The sequence below is a fragment of the Canis lupus genome, chromosome 12 (genome assembly GCF_011100685.1).
Source record: "Canis lupus familiaris isolate Mischka breed German Shepherd chromosome 12, alternate assembly UU_Cfam_GSD_1.0, whole genome shotgun sequence".
Taxonomy (NCBI): Eukaryota; Metazoa; Chordata; class Mammalia; order Carnivora; family Canidae; genus Canis; species Canis lupus.
Genome location: NC_049233.1, coordinates 70378229 through 70389940, shown reverse-complemented (window position 1 = coordinate 70389940; position 11712 = coordinate 70378229). Strand labels below are relative to the sequence as shown.

Below are 11712 nucleotides of genomic sequence, written 5' to 3'. Positions count from 1 at the left end.
AGTGACCTCCTTAAAGAGCCTGTCTCCGAATACAGCCACATTCTCAAGTGCTGGGGGTTAGTGCCGCAACCCGACCCGGGGCAGGGGGAGGGCACACGGTTCGGCCTACACCAAGCCCATTCGGAATCTCACGTTTATCGATAACACCAATGCCGTATTAACTGCTTAAAACGGTTTGGAATTTAGAAAAAAAAAACCCTTCCATGTTAGCTCAGAAGCTAGACCCCTGAAGCTCATGAAATTCATCACGTAAGCCCCACTTTGCCAAGTCTGTCCCCGACACGCCTCCTCCCTCCTGCACTCCCAGACGCTGGCTCTTCACACCTGTGCTCTCCAGTGTGGTAGCCGCATGTGACCAGAGGACACTGGAAATGTGACCGCTCCAAACCGAGGTGTGTGGTCAGTGTAAAATACACCGGATTCCACAGACTTGGTAAGAAAAAAAAAAAAAAAAGTGAAATATGTCACTAAGTTTGGTGTGGATTACATGTAAAGGATCCTGGGGTTATTGGTTTCATGCTTGATCTTTGTTTTTTTTTTTAATATGATTACTAAAAAAAAGTTTAAAGTCACATGTGGCTCTCATTCTATTTCTATTGGTTGGTGCTTTCCAAAATATGGGTATATCGTTTGACCTAAGGCTTGCTTTGAGAGCTTTCTTACACGGCCAATTTGTAACTCTCCCCAAGAATCGCTCCCCCCCCCGCCCCACCCCAGTACACAGGTATAGAATTGTAGCACCACATCCAGTCCCTTACATTTCAAACCTAAGGAACAGCGTCCCGCTTGTTAGGAAGACAGCCTGTAATGCTAACGTAACGGATTCAAAGGAAATGTGTTGTATTGAAGTATAAGTGACAGGTAGTCCTGCCGCCTCTCACCTTTCCCAGAAATGAGGGAAGTTGTAATTAACAGCAATGGACAAAGATACCTATTTTTCAATTACCAGTCCTACTTAAAAAAAGTCTTATATTCTAATTTTAGCAAAACACTAGAACTGAGATTATTAGGATTCCTAGAAATTTTGCAGTAATTAAATACTTGCAACCCCTAGATCTTATGGCGGGGGGTTTTGCTTTTGTTTTAAAGTTGCTGTTGAGGGGCACCTGGTGGGCTCAGTCTGTAAAGCATGTGACTCTTGATCTTGGGGTTCTGAGTTCCAGCTCCAGGTTGGGTGGAGATTACTTAAAAATAAAAATTTAAAAAGTTGCTGTTAAAAAAAAAAAAAAAAAGGGTGCTGTTGTGCAGTTGAGAGGAACTGTAGATAGAAGTATCTTAGGGATCAGTTATTTCTCACTCTTTTCAGGTACATAAAGTAAAATACAATATACATAAAAAAATATAGTATTTCTTTCCCATTTTTAAAATGGCACTGTTGGATGTAAAGGGTGCTGGCAACCTGAATCCCCAGCAAGGACTGGAATATCTACGGACTGAAAGCATTTTAAGATTCATGTTTGATACATCCTGCTTTAAGCGCTTTCATATGGCTGGGAAGTGGAAAGGGGAAAAAATGCTCAAAATTGCAGTGAATGATGAAAGGAAAGATAAAAGCTAGTAGCCCTGTCACTTAACCAATTACTTAATTTTGAAAGCAAATTTAACTATGTTAAACTACGGGCCCCCTTCCCAAAGTATGTGAATGCAAAAAGCACCTTTTCCCCAAATTTTATTTTATTGTTTATATACATGAGAGGAATATGTAGATACACTGCATTCTTTCCCAAACATATTATCAAGACCTATCAGCACGATGTTTGTGGACTTGTTAACAGAGAACTCACCTTCAGGGGATATGATTATATATCCTAAATATAATGTCAAGCATACCTTCCAAATCCCTTAAATGGAGTAATAGTTAATACTTACCATCAACCCTTAAAATTTTAAGTTTTTCTCTAAAATTTGCATTTTAAAATTAAGTTTGTAAAAAATCCTATTTTAGCAAGCTTGATTATATCAACCGGTAAAACTTTATTTTACAAGCAATAGGAATTGAATCAAATGATTATTATAATCCAGAGGAAGTATCTTATAACCATAGCAAATGCCATTATACATACTGCCGATACAGATTTAATAAACAATACTGAACTGTACAAGAGTTATTTATTTTTCCTTAATCTCAAAGCTATTGTTAGTAATACAAAAAAGCCATATTAACATTTTTCCATTAGAAAACAATGTGATGTACAAAACTTTGGATGAAAAGGTATATGTCAAATTTCATTTAATCGCTTGGTGGAAAATCCACCACTCCATCAATACCACCCAAAGTGTTTTAGGCAATTAAAATCAAAATAATGCATCTTAATTCCAGCTGTTAAAAAACAAAAACAAAAACAAAACAAAAGAACCCAAGCCTAGCAATATAGTTGGCTACACAGTATTTTTGACTACTCACGAGTTAATTTTTTAAATCAATTTTTTTGAGTCCTCCCACATACTAGGCCCTGTACTTGGCCAAGCAGGCATTTGAGAAAAAGTTGGTGAGGTTGGAAAGACCCTATAAAGCAGTCCTTTGGTTACCAGATTTGACTTTTAACTTTCAAACATCCTTCAAGACCAACACACCCCAACTAAAAGTACATACTTTTCCAAATGCTATTTGTAGTAGTGGGGAGGGTATTTGGTAAGGAGAGGTCATGGACTATCATATATGATCTACTCTTCCAATTATTAGCACGTCAAAAGCTAATGTACCTTTCTAAGGAGTTTAAGATTTGGCGCTCGGTTGTCACAAATGTGGTTCAGTCCCACCGTGAACCCTACACAAGGCGTGCTGCTCAAAAACAGCAGAGGTGTGCGTCAACTATTTTCCTTCGCCATCTCATGAAGTAATGGTACCTGATACACACCTTTATACCTTCAAATTCAATCCAGTTTAGGATCCAGTGAAGAAAAAAAAAAAAAAATCCAGTTATGCGGTGGTAAGAGCAAAGGTGAAACTGGTTAAGGATCATCACTATAGAAGGAAGCATCATTCTCTATCTTTTCCCTTTGAGTAACAAGAGACTAACACACTACTGATTTAAAAAAAAAAAACAACAACAACCACTCGCAACTATCGAATTGAGGCAAGTACTAAAGGCCCATAAACTGACAACATTGCCCATTCACCACCATCACTTCTTTACATAAGCCTGTTTTCCTAAGGTATAACACATAATCTAAGCAGTATTTGGAAATCAGCCAAGCACTAATCAATTACAATGGCAGGTAATACACCATCAATTTCTGAAACACATTTGGCCACTTTTGTGGCCCGTCTGCAGTTCGGATTAAATAGACTCTCGCTCAGGTTTCTGGACAGGCATGACCGAAAACATACTTTATGAGATTTTCACATGACATTTAAATGGTCTTGGGGGGGGGGGGGTCACACCACTTTTGTATTAAATGGTTCATTCTGACATGCTATATAACTACCATAAAAATAACTGTTGAATTTTTTAAATGAAAACTCAACGTCAATGCAGGTAAATGGTAACAGACACGGAAGGCTGTTGACTCCTTCCTGCGTGTAATCTGACACTGCTGATTATGAATTTCAGAGTCTGGAAAACTTCAGATTACAAACCACAAGAAAATTTACTCTTGATGGCATGCGAGATGTTCCTCAAAACTATCCTTGAGACCTAGAGGTCTCGGTACTTTATCAGAACATAAATAAACACAACAGATTTGTACATTTTATTCACATTTATTTTTCGCTTTTAGTGTGCTCACAGAAAATTAGAACACCTTAAGCAGGAGTTTAATAGCAATTTTTGTAAGCAAAGTTACATTCCATCTCTAAGTCAAATTGGTCAAAGCTTCTCCAGTATTTACAAAACATGATAGACAAGATGCTACACAAAACCATTGCATCTGAAGATTTTTTTTTTCCTTTATTCTCAAAGACGACTGGAAAAGAAAGCATTGTCTGCTGTAATCAAAAACATACCACAGTATAAACAGTAACCATTCCACTTATCACAGCTTGGTTGAGTTTAAAATTTGTGTTTAAAAGGTCCAAGATGACTGCAGTTTTACAAAAATGGGCAGGGTGGAGAGTTGCAAACTTCATGTGCTTCTGGATATCAAGATTTGTTTTTATACAATAGTCACAGTTAAAAACACCCTGCTGGTAATACATAATTACACTTTATTAAGGTCATAAACCAGCAATAAACAATAAAGCCTATACAACTTGTAGTTCTACTTAATCACTGACTGGTACAGCTAACATGAGATAAGTGAAAAGTTCCTATGGTTTAAATGAACTCCTAAGACTATGATCTTTTTTTTTTTTTTAAATCTGGGTATTGGTGTTTTTTTTTTTTCTTTTTCCTTTCCTTCTTAGTCAAGACTTGTAGTGTTGTAAACCTGCCTCACAAAATACATTGTAATAACTTTTCTTTAAAAAAAAAAAAAAAAAGACTAAGCCTTTACACCATCGCTTCTAGTGGTACATTGTTCTTGGCAATGTCACGCACCACTGGAGATTTCCCCTTCGTGGCCCCTATCACTTCATCTGATATCCCTTTTGACCCACCCATCTCCTTCATATATGGGCATGTCCATAGATTGACAAAGAAAGTTTACATTTTTGAATAAAGATGCAAAGTATGCAAAAAACATTAATACTGATGCAAAAAAAAAAAAACAATAAAAAATAAAAAAAAAAAACGAAAGAGACACACAAGGCGGAGGAAGGTGGCTTAAGCGCTCCTCAACCTGTTGGAATGGTGGTAACAGAATGATCTGAGATGGGATCTGTGGGGGGGGGAGGGAGGAGGGGGGAACAGAATTTGCTGCATTAAAAAAAAAAAAAAGGTAAAATCAAAAAAAAAAAAAAAAAAAAGACATCTTTAAAAATCAATCCCTGGTTGTAGACGAGTTCTCCAAAACCAGTACCTGGCACCACTCCAACAAACGAACGGGGGGTGGGGGCGGGGGAGAAGAGTTCTCGGGTCGGCTCGGCGCTCCGCGCCTCTACTCGGCCGCCTCCGCCGGGGGGCCTTCCGGACTGCACTCGGGCTGGGGCTCCTGCGAGGACGCGGCCGCCGTGGCCGAGGCCGAGGCCGAGGCCGAGGCCGAGCCCGCCGCCGCCTCCTCCGCGGCCGAGGCCGAGGCCGCCGCCGCCTCCTGCTCGGGGCCCGCGGCCGGCGCCTCCGCGGCCTCCCCCGCGGCCTCCCCCGCGGCCTCCCCGGGCTCGGCGGCCTCCCCGGGCCCCGCGGCGGCGGGCGGCTGCTCGGGCGGGGCGGCGTCGCGGGGCTGGGCCTCCTGCGGGCCGCCGGCCGCCGCCTGCTCAGCCGCCCGGGGCTCGGCGGCCTCCGCGGCCTCCCCCGCGGCCTCCGCGGCCTCGGCCGCCTGCACCTGCGCCTGCACCTGCGCCTGCACCTGCGCCTGCGGCTGCGCCTGCGCCTGCGCGCCCGGCTCGGCGGCCTCGTCCTTGCGGCCGTCTGCGGGCGCGCCCCCCGCCGCCTCGGCCTCCGCCTCGCCCGCCTCCTTCTTGTTCTTCTTGAAGGAGAAGCCGCTCAGCTTGAAGGACTTCTTGAAGGAGAAGCGCTTCTTTTTTTTTTTCGGGGTCTCCCCGCTGGGCGAGGGCGCGGCGCCATCCTCCGCCTTGGGCGACGACGTGGACGACGCGGCGGACGCGGCCTCCCCCTCGGCGGCCGCCGGCGACCCCGGCGACCCCGGCTCGGCGGCCTCGGCCTCGGGCTCCCTGTCGGCGGGCGCGGCGGGCGCGGCGGGGGCGGCGGCGGCGGGGGCGGGGGCGGGGGCGGCCTCGCGGTCGGCGGGCGGCTCCTCCTGCTCGGCGGCCGGCGCCCCGCTCCCCGCGGCCGCGGGCTCCTCCTTGTCGGCGGCCGGGGCGCTGCCGTTGGCCTGCAGCTCCTCCTTGGCGCCCGGCTCGGCGGCCGCGGGGGACGCGTCCCCGTTCACCTTCACGTGGCCGTTCTCCTGCGGGCACACAAGGCGGCAGCGTCACTCGGGCGGCCCCCGGAGGCCCCGCGCCCCGCTGCGGGGGAGGGGGGCGTGCACCCTGCTGGGGGGGGCGTGCATCCTGCTCCGCGGGGGGGAAGGCCCTGCACCCCGCTGGGGGGGAGGGGGTGTGCACCCTGCTGGGGAGGGAAGGCCGTGCACCCCGCTCCAGGGAGACCCTGCACCCTGCTGGGGTGGGGGGGGAGGCCGTGCACCCCGCTCCAGGGAGACCCTGCACCCTGCTGGGGTGGGGGGGAGGCCGTGCACCCCGCTCCAGGGAGACCCTGCACCCTGCTGGGGTGGGGGGGAGGCCGTGCACCCCGCTCCAGGGAGACCCTGCACCCTGCTGGGGTGGGGGGGGGGAGGCCGTGCACCCTGCTCCAGGGGGAGCGTGCACCCTGCTGGGAGGGGGGTGTGGCTGTGCACCCCTCTCCGGAGAGAGGCCGTGCACCCCGCCCCGGGGTGGGGGGAGGTCCTGCACCCAGCTCCAGGGAAGCCCTGCACCCCGCCCCAGGAGGGAGGCGGTGGACCCTGCTCCCGAGGAAAGGCCGTACACCCCGCTCTGGGGAGGCTGTCACCCCGGCTCCAGGGCGGCCGTGCACCCCACTCCGGGGAGGTCCTGCACCCAGCTCCAGGGAGGCCGTGCACCCCACTCCGGGGTGTGGGGGGAGACCGTGCACCCTCCTCCCGGGGAGAGGCCGTGCACCCCGCTCCGAGGGGAGGCCGTGCACCCGGCCCCGGGGGGAGACCGTGCACCCCGCCCCGCGGAGGCCGTGCATCCCGCTCCGGGGAGGCCCTGCACCCGGCCCCGGGGAGGCGGCGTCGCCGGCCCAGATGAGCACCCTCCGCGGAGCCGGGGCAGGGCCGGGGCGGCGCCCTGGAGACGCGGCGGCGGCCGGGAGCGCCGGGCAGACGCCCTACGGTCCCACGGCGCCCGGGCCGCGCACGGGGAGCGGCGCATCGCCCACCGCAGCCCCCGCCTCCCGGGCTCCGCACGAACAAGAGCCACGTAACACACGATGCTCGGGGCGCCGTTAGGGCGCAGGCCCCGAGCCCGGCCGCGCGGTCCCCGGGCCCCACGCCCTGGAGGGCGTCCAAACCCCGAGCCCCCGGGGGCGCCGCGCGCGGCCTCCAGCCAGCAGCCCGGCCTGCGCGCGCACGGGCCTCCGCCCCGCAGGGCTCGGGGGCGCCAGGGGGCGCTGCGGCTCCACGGCGCGGGGCTGGGCGCGGGCGGGCGCGAGCGAGGGGCGGGGCCGCGGGGTCCCCCGCCCTGCCCAGCCCGGCCCTGCCCGCCGGCCGCGGCGCCCCCGGGCCCGGAGCGCGCAGCCCGGAGCCCGCAAACAAAGCTCGGGCGGCCCCGCGGCCTCCGGGTCCGCGCCTGTCGCGGGGGTCGGGCCTCGGCTTCCGCGCCCACCCCCCTCGGGTCGGCGGGGCCGGGCGCGCCACGGCGGCTCCTTCTGCACGTTCCACGGGTTCCGAGCCCCTCGGCCGAGCTCGCCCGCCCACTAGGGCGGAGGAGGCGAAGCCACCGGCCTCCGCTCTAGGAAAAGAGGCGTGGTGGGCGCCGGCGCTGGCGGAGCAGCCGCCCGTGGCCGGCCTCGCGCGCCCACCTGCCTACCCCCGGGAGCGGGGTGCACGGTCTCTCCACCCGGGAGCGGGGTGCACGGCCTCCCCCCGGAGCTGCGGCTTCCCCGCGGAGCAGGGTGCACGGCCTCCCCCCCCCCCCCGGGAGCTGCGGTCTCCCCCCTCGGGTCCCGGCGGCGCCGCGCGCACCAGCAGCCCCGGCCCGCCCCGGCCCGTGGGCACCGGCTCCGCAAGGACCCGCGGAGCCCTCCCTCCCCGGGGACGCCGTGCCCAGGCCGGGTGGGTGCGGAAGGCAGGACGCAGGCCCGCGGGAAAGCCTCCCGGGGAGCCCCCGGCCCCGCGCTCCGGGAGCCGCGCGCCGCCCGGGCGCACAATGAGCGGCCCTCCCCGGCCCCCTGGCCTGGCAGCCCCATCACGCCACCCGGCCACGTCGAGAGCGACCCAATCCGGAGCGCAAACGCGGGGGCCGGCCCGACACCTTTGTGCCCACCGAGCGCACCCGCGACCTGGCCGGGGCGGGGGGGGGGGGGCAGCACCTAGCTCGTCACGTTCCAAGCTCCAAACACGCCATTTTAGACACTTCGCACTTCTCAGCTCGCGGCTGCACGACAAGTGGCCGGGGTCGCCCGGGCAGCCCGCCTCCGCCCCCCGCCGCCCCCCGCCGCCCCCCAGGACGAGCTGACAATTCAGGCGGCCGCCTCCCAGCCAACTTTCCCGGCGGAACGCGGCCGCGCGCCTCCCTCCGCCGAAGGCGCCCCGGGCGCGACCCCGAGCGGAGGAGAAGCGTCGGGGCCGGCCGGGGACGCCGGGGACGGCCGCCCGCATCCCAGGTGGACGTTACCTGGCCGTTCGCTTTGGAGGGCGACGAGGCCACGGCCGCGTCCCCGGGCCTCTCGGCGGCGGCCTCTCCCTTGGCGGCGGTCTTGGAGAACTGGGCACCCATGCTGGCTTCTTCAACAAAGAAACTCAACAGATCCAAGGGGGGGAAACAAAGAGCCTCCGGTTGGTGCAACGACGGGGCGAGCGGCGGCGGCAGCGGCGGCGGCAGCGGCACACACCCCGGAGGGAGGGAGGGGGGAGTGGGGGTGGCGGAGAGGACAGGACAGAACCGACTAAATACACTCCGGGTAAAAAAACCTGAAGTCCGAGAGCTAAAAAAGCAGCAGCGCAGGAGGGAGGGAAAAAAAAAAAAAAAAAAAAAGGGGGAGGAAAAGAGTCGAGCACGAAAAAAGGAGCCCAAGTGTAGCCTTTCTTTAAAAAAAAAAAAAAAAAAAAGAAGTAATAAAAAAAAAAAATCCCAGATTTGTAGCCGCACCGTAGACAAGAGGAAAATGGAGAAATCTCCCTGGTTGCTAATAAGATGCGGGGTCCAACGCCCAAGTGCACAGATGAATGGGCTCGCGGGCGCTGACGCGGCCCCCGCGCGCACCGGCCAATCCGCGCGCCGCACACAAAGCAGGGGGCGGGGCCTGCGCGCCCGGCGAACAATGGAGCCGCGCTTTGCAAAAGGTTTGAAAATCGGCCCTCGGACCGAGAATTAACGTCCCCCAAATAAATAAATCGATTAAAAAAAATGCATGCCCCTCGCCTCCCTCTGCTTGAAAATAATGATGCATCCCTGGATTGGCTTGCTTTGTTTGGAATTAATTAACGCGGGGGGAGGGGCAGGAGGAGGGGAGGAGGATGGGGAGGAGGATGGGGAGGAGGAGGAGGGGGTACTTGTGGACGGGGGCGGAGAAAGCGTTAACTTGACTCGCTTTGACTCCTGTCGGTCTATATCCGCGTCTGGCTCCCCTCCCCCCAGCCTCCCCGTGTGTTTATGTGCGTGTGTGTCTGTGTGTGCGCGTGTGCGTGTGTTGGGGACAATGGCTGGGATCCGTGCGCGGCGTGTTCCATGTCGGTTTCACAGATCCTGCACCGAGTTTGTGTTTTTTTTTTTTTGTTGTTTTTTTTTTGCATGTGTGTATGTGTTTTTTTTTTTTCTTTTTAACGGTCGCAAACGTGAAATCGGTCCCCCCCCCCACACACACACACCCCTTCCCCGTCGAAAGGCATTTAAACCACGAAGATCGAATTTCATCAAACGACATCTCGAGTTGGAATTAGGTCTGTAGGCCAGACGTGGAAGATGCACAGGCGGCGAGGAGCCCGAGCGCTCCACCGAGGAGCAATCTTTGCATATTGGCCCGCGCCGCTCCTCGACTCGCGCCCCCACCCACTGCACCCCCGGCCACTCGCAGTTGGTGACCCCCCCGCGCCCACCACCAGCGCCGCCGCCGCCGCCGCCGCGGTGCACACTATAAAGTGGGGATCCCAATAGTGGGCGTCGCATCGCCGCCCGGCCTGACAGCGCGGCTCCGCTGAAACGGGGCGCAGCCTGGAGCGCGGGGCCCCGTGTCCCCGCTGGGGGTGCGCCCCCGCCGCGTCGGTGTGAATCGCTTGCAGCCCGCCTCGGAGGGGCTGTTTCCGAACGCGTGTGCGTGTGCGTGTGCGTGTGCCCGGCGGCGAGTGAGCTCCCGGAGGCGGGGCGGGCGGGGCGGGCGGGCAGCCGCGAGGAAGCCCCGTGGAGACGCTGCAAGCGGAGCCCCGGGCGCTGCAGGTCGGGCTCGGGGTGCGGACCCGGCTCCCGGGGGCGTGTGTGCGACCCGGGGCACCTCGACCCGCGCCCCCCGCCACGCAAGGTCGCGGCGCTGTTTGTGCGAGACCGGGCGCGGCGAGCAGGCGGCCAGAACCCGAGGCTGCAGCCTGGTGCCCCCCCCCCCCCCCGCCACCGCCTGCGTCTCTGCTCCCGAAGTTTCCGCCCGTTGCCCCCGCAGACCCTGTCCCCGCTCCCACCCCGCGGCCCCGAAAGGAGCCTCTACTCGCTTGGGGAGGCGGGCAAGTGTCTGCGGCCGTTGGCTCGGAATTCTCACGCTGCTTTATTTTCTGCTTATTGTAGGGAAATGGGTCACACTTGGAGCGAAAAGAGATGGTTCGAGCCAATAACTCTTTGTTCAAGGACGGCTCTGCCGGTGGCGGCGCCGAGCCCGTGCTCCCGGCCTCCCGGCCTCCCCGGGGCTGCCCACCCCGCCGCGCGTGCTGTCCCCGTGGGGACCCCGGACCCCGGCCCGCCTGCGCCGAGCTGCCCCGAGCTGCCCCGAGAAGCAGCTGCTGGTGCAAAGCCCCGTCACCTGAGGCTGCGCCCCCCGCCCCCCGCCCCCCGCCCCCCGCCCCTGCGCAGGCCGGCGCGCCCCGACCCGGGGCTCTGAGCGCTGCCCGGGCCTCGCAGCCGCGCCCCCAGCCCTCCGTCCGGGGCCGCCTTTACCGCTCCTTTGTTGCCCGGCCGCCCTGCAGCTTTCCCCCCTTTTCTTTCTCCAACGCCTATTTGCCTGGTAGCGGCTGGTCTCCCTGGCAACGGCCACGGACGATTCGGAGCCCGGGACCCGGGGCGGGGGGGGCCGGGACGCGGGGCCGAGCGGGCGAGACCGGGCCAGATGGCCGTGGGGGGGGGGGCGGGGGCGGGGGCGGCAGCTGCGGGGCTGCGGAGCCCGTGCGGACGCGGAGCGCGGGGTAGAGAGCGCGGCCGGGCGGGCGGGGGCCGCTCCCTCCGCAGCTGACCCGGGGGCGCTCCACCTGGGGACACCGCGGCCCGGGGAGCAGGCGGGGTGGGGGGTTGCTGAGCGGGCCTGACCCGGGGTCACCCCACCCGGGGGGCACGGGGGGGGGGACCGGGTGCTGAGCGGGACTGAGCTGGGGCCGCTCCCCCCGCAGCTGACCCCGAGGCGCCCCACCCTGGAGGCACCACGGTCGGGGGGGGGGGGGAACAGGTGGGGGCGGGGGACTGAGCGGGGCTGACCCGGGGTCACCTCACCCGGGGGGCACGGGGCGGGGGACGGGGTGCTGAGCAGGGCTGAGCGGGGGCTGACCCAGGGTCACCCCACCCGGGGGGAACAGGTGGGGGGGGCGGGGGACAGAGCGGGGCTGACCCGGGGTCACCCCACCCGGGGGCACCACGGCCAGGGAAGTGGTGGGGGGCGGGGGGCTGAGCTGGGGCCGCTCCCCCCCCGCAGCTGACCCGGGGGCGCCCCACCCTGGAGGCACCACGGTCGGGGCGGGGGGGAACAGGTGGGGGGCGGGGGACTGAGCGGGGCTGACCCGGAGTCACGCCACCCGGGGGGCACG

The 11712-nt window shown here is 58.8% G+C and overlaps 1 protein-coding gene across 1 annotated transcript; it reads right to left on the bottom strand.

Annotated features, from left to right (window-relative positions):
* Nucleotides 1-1954: 1954 nt before the first annotated feature.
* On the bottom strand, nt 1955-9209 carry MARCKS (myristoylated alanine rich protein kinase C substrate). The gene is made up of 3 exons (XM_038554998.1): nt 8393-9209; nt 5386-5946; nt 1955-5355 (listed from the first exon to the last, which is right to left on the bottom strand). The coding sequence occupies exons 1-3, from the start codon at nt 8492-8494 to the stop codon at nt 4978-4980; spliced, it is 1041 nt and encodes a 346-aa protein (XP_038410926.1). The 5' UTR covers nt 8495-9209; the 3' UTR covers nt 1955-4977.
* Nucleotides 9210-11712: the final 2503 nt, after the last annotated feature.

What these genes read in the sequence shown, in the direction of transcription:
- MARCKS (XM_038554998.1), bottom strand. Translation starts at nt 8,494, where the DNA reads ATGGGTGCCCAGTTCTCCAAGACCGCCGCCAAGGGAGAGGCCGCCGCC. An exon ending in CCTCCAAAGCGAACGGCCAG is followed by an intron (nt 5,947 to 8,392) that starts GTAACGTCCACC and finishes GTGTGCCCGCAG; the next exon opens with GAGAACGGCCACGTGAAGGT. An exon ending in AGGCGCAGCCGCAGGCGCAG is followed by an intron (nt 5,356 to 5,385) that starts GTGCAGGCGCAG and finishes GCGCAGGTGCAG; the next exon opens with GCGGCCGAGGCCGCGGAGGC.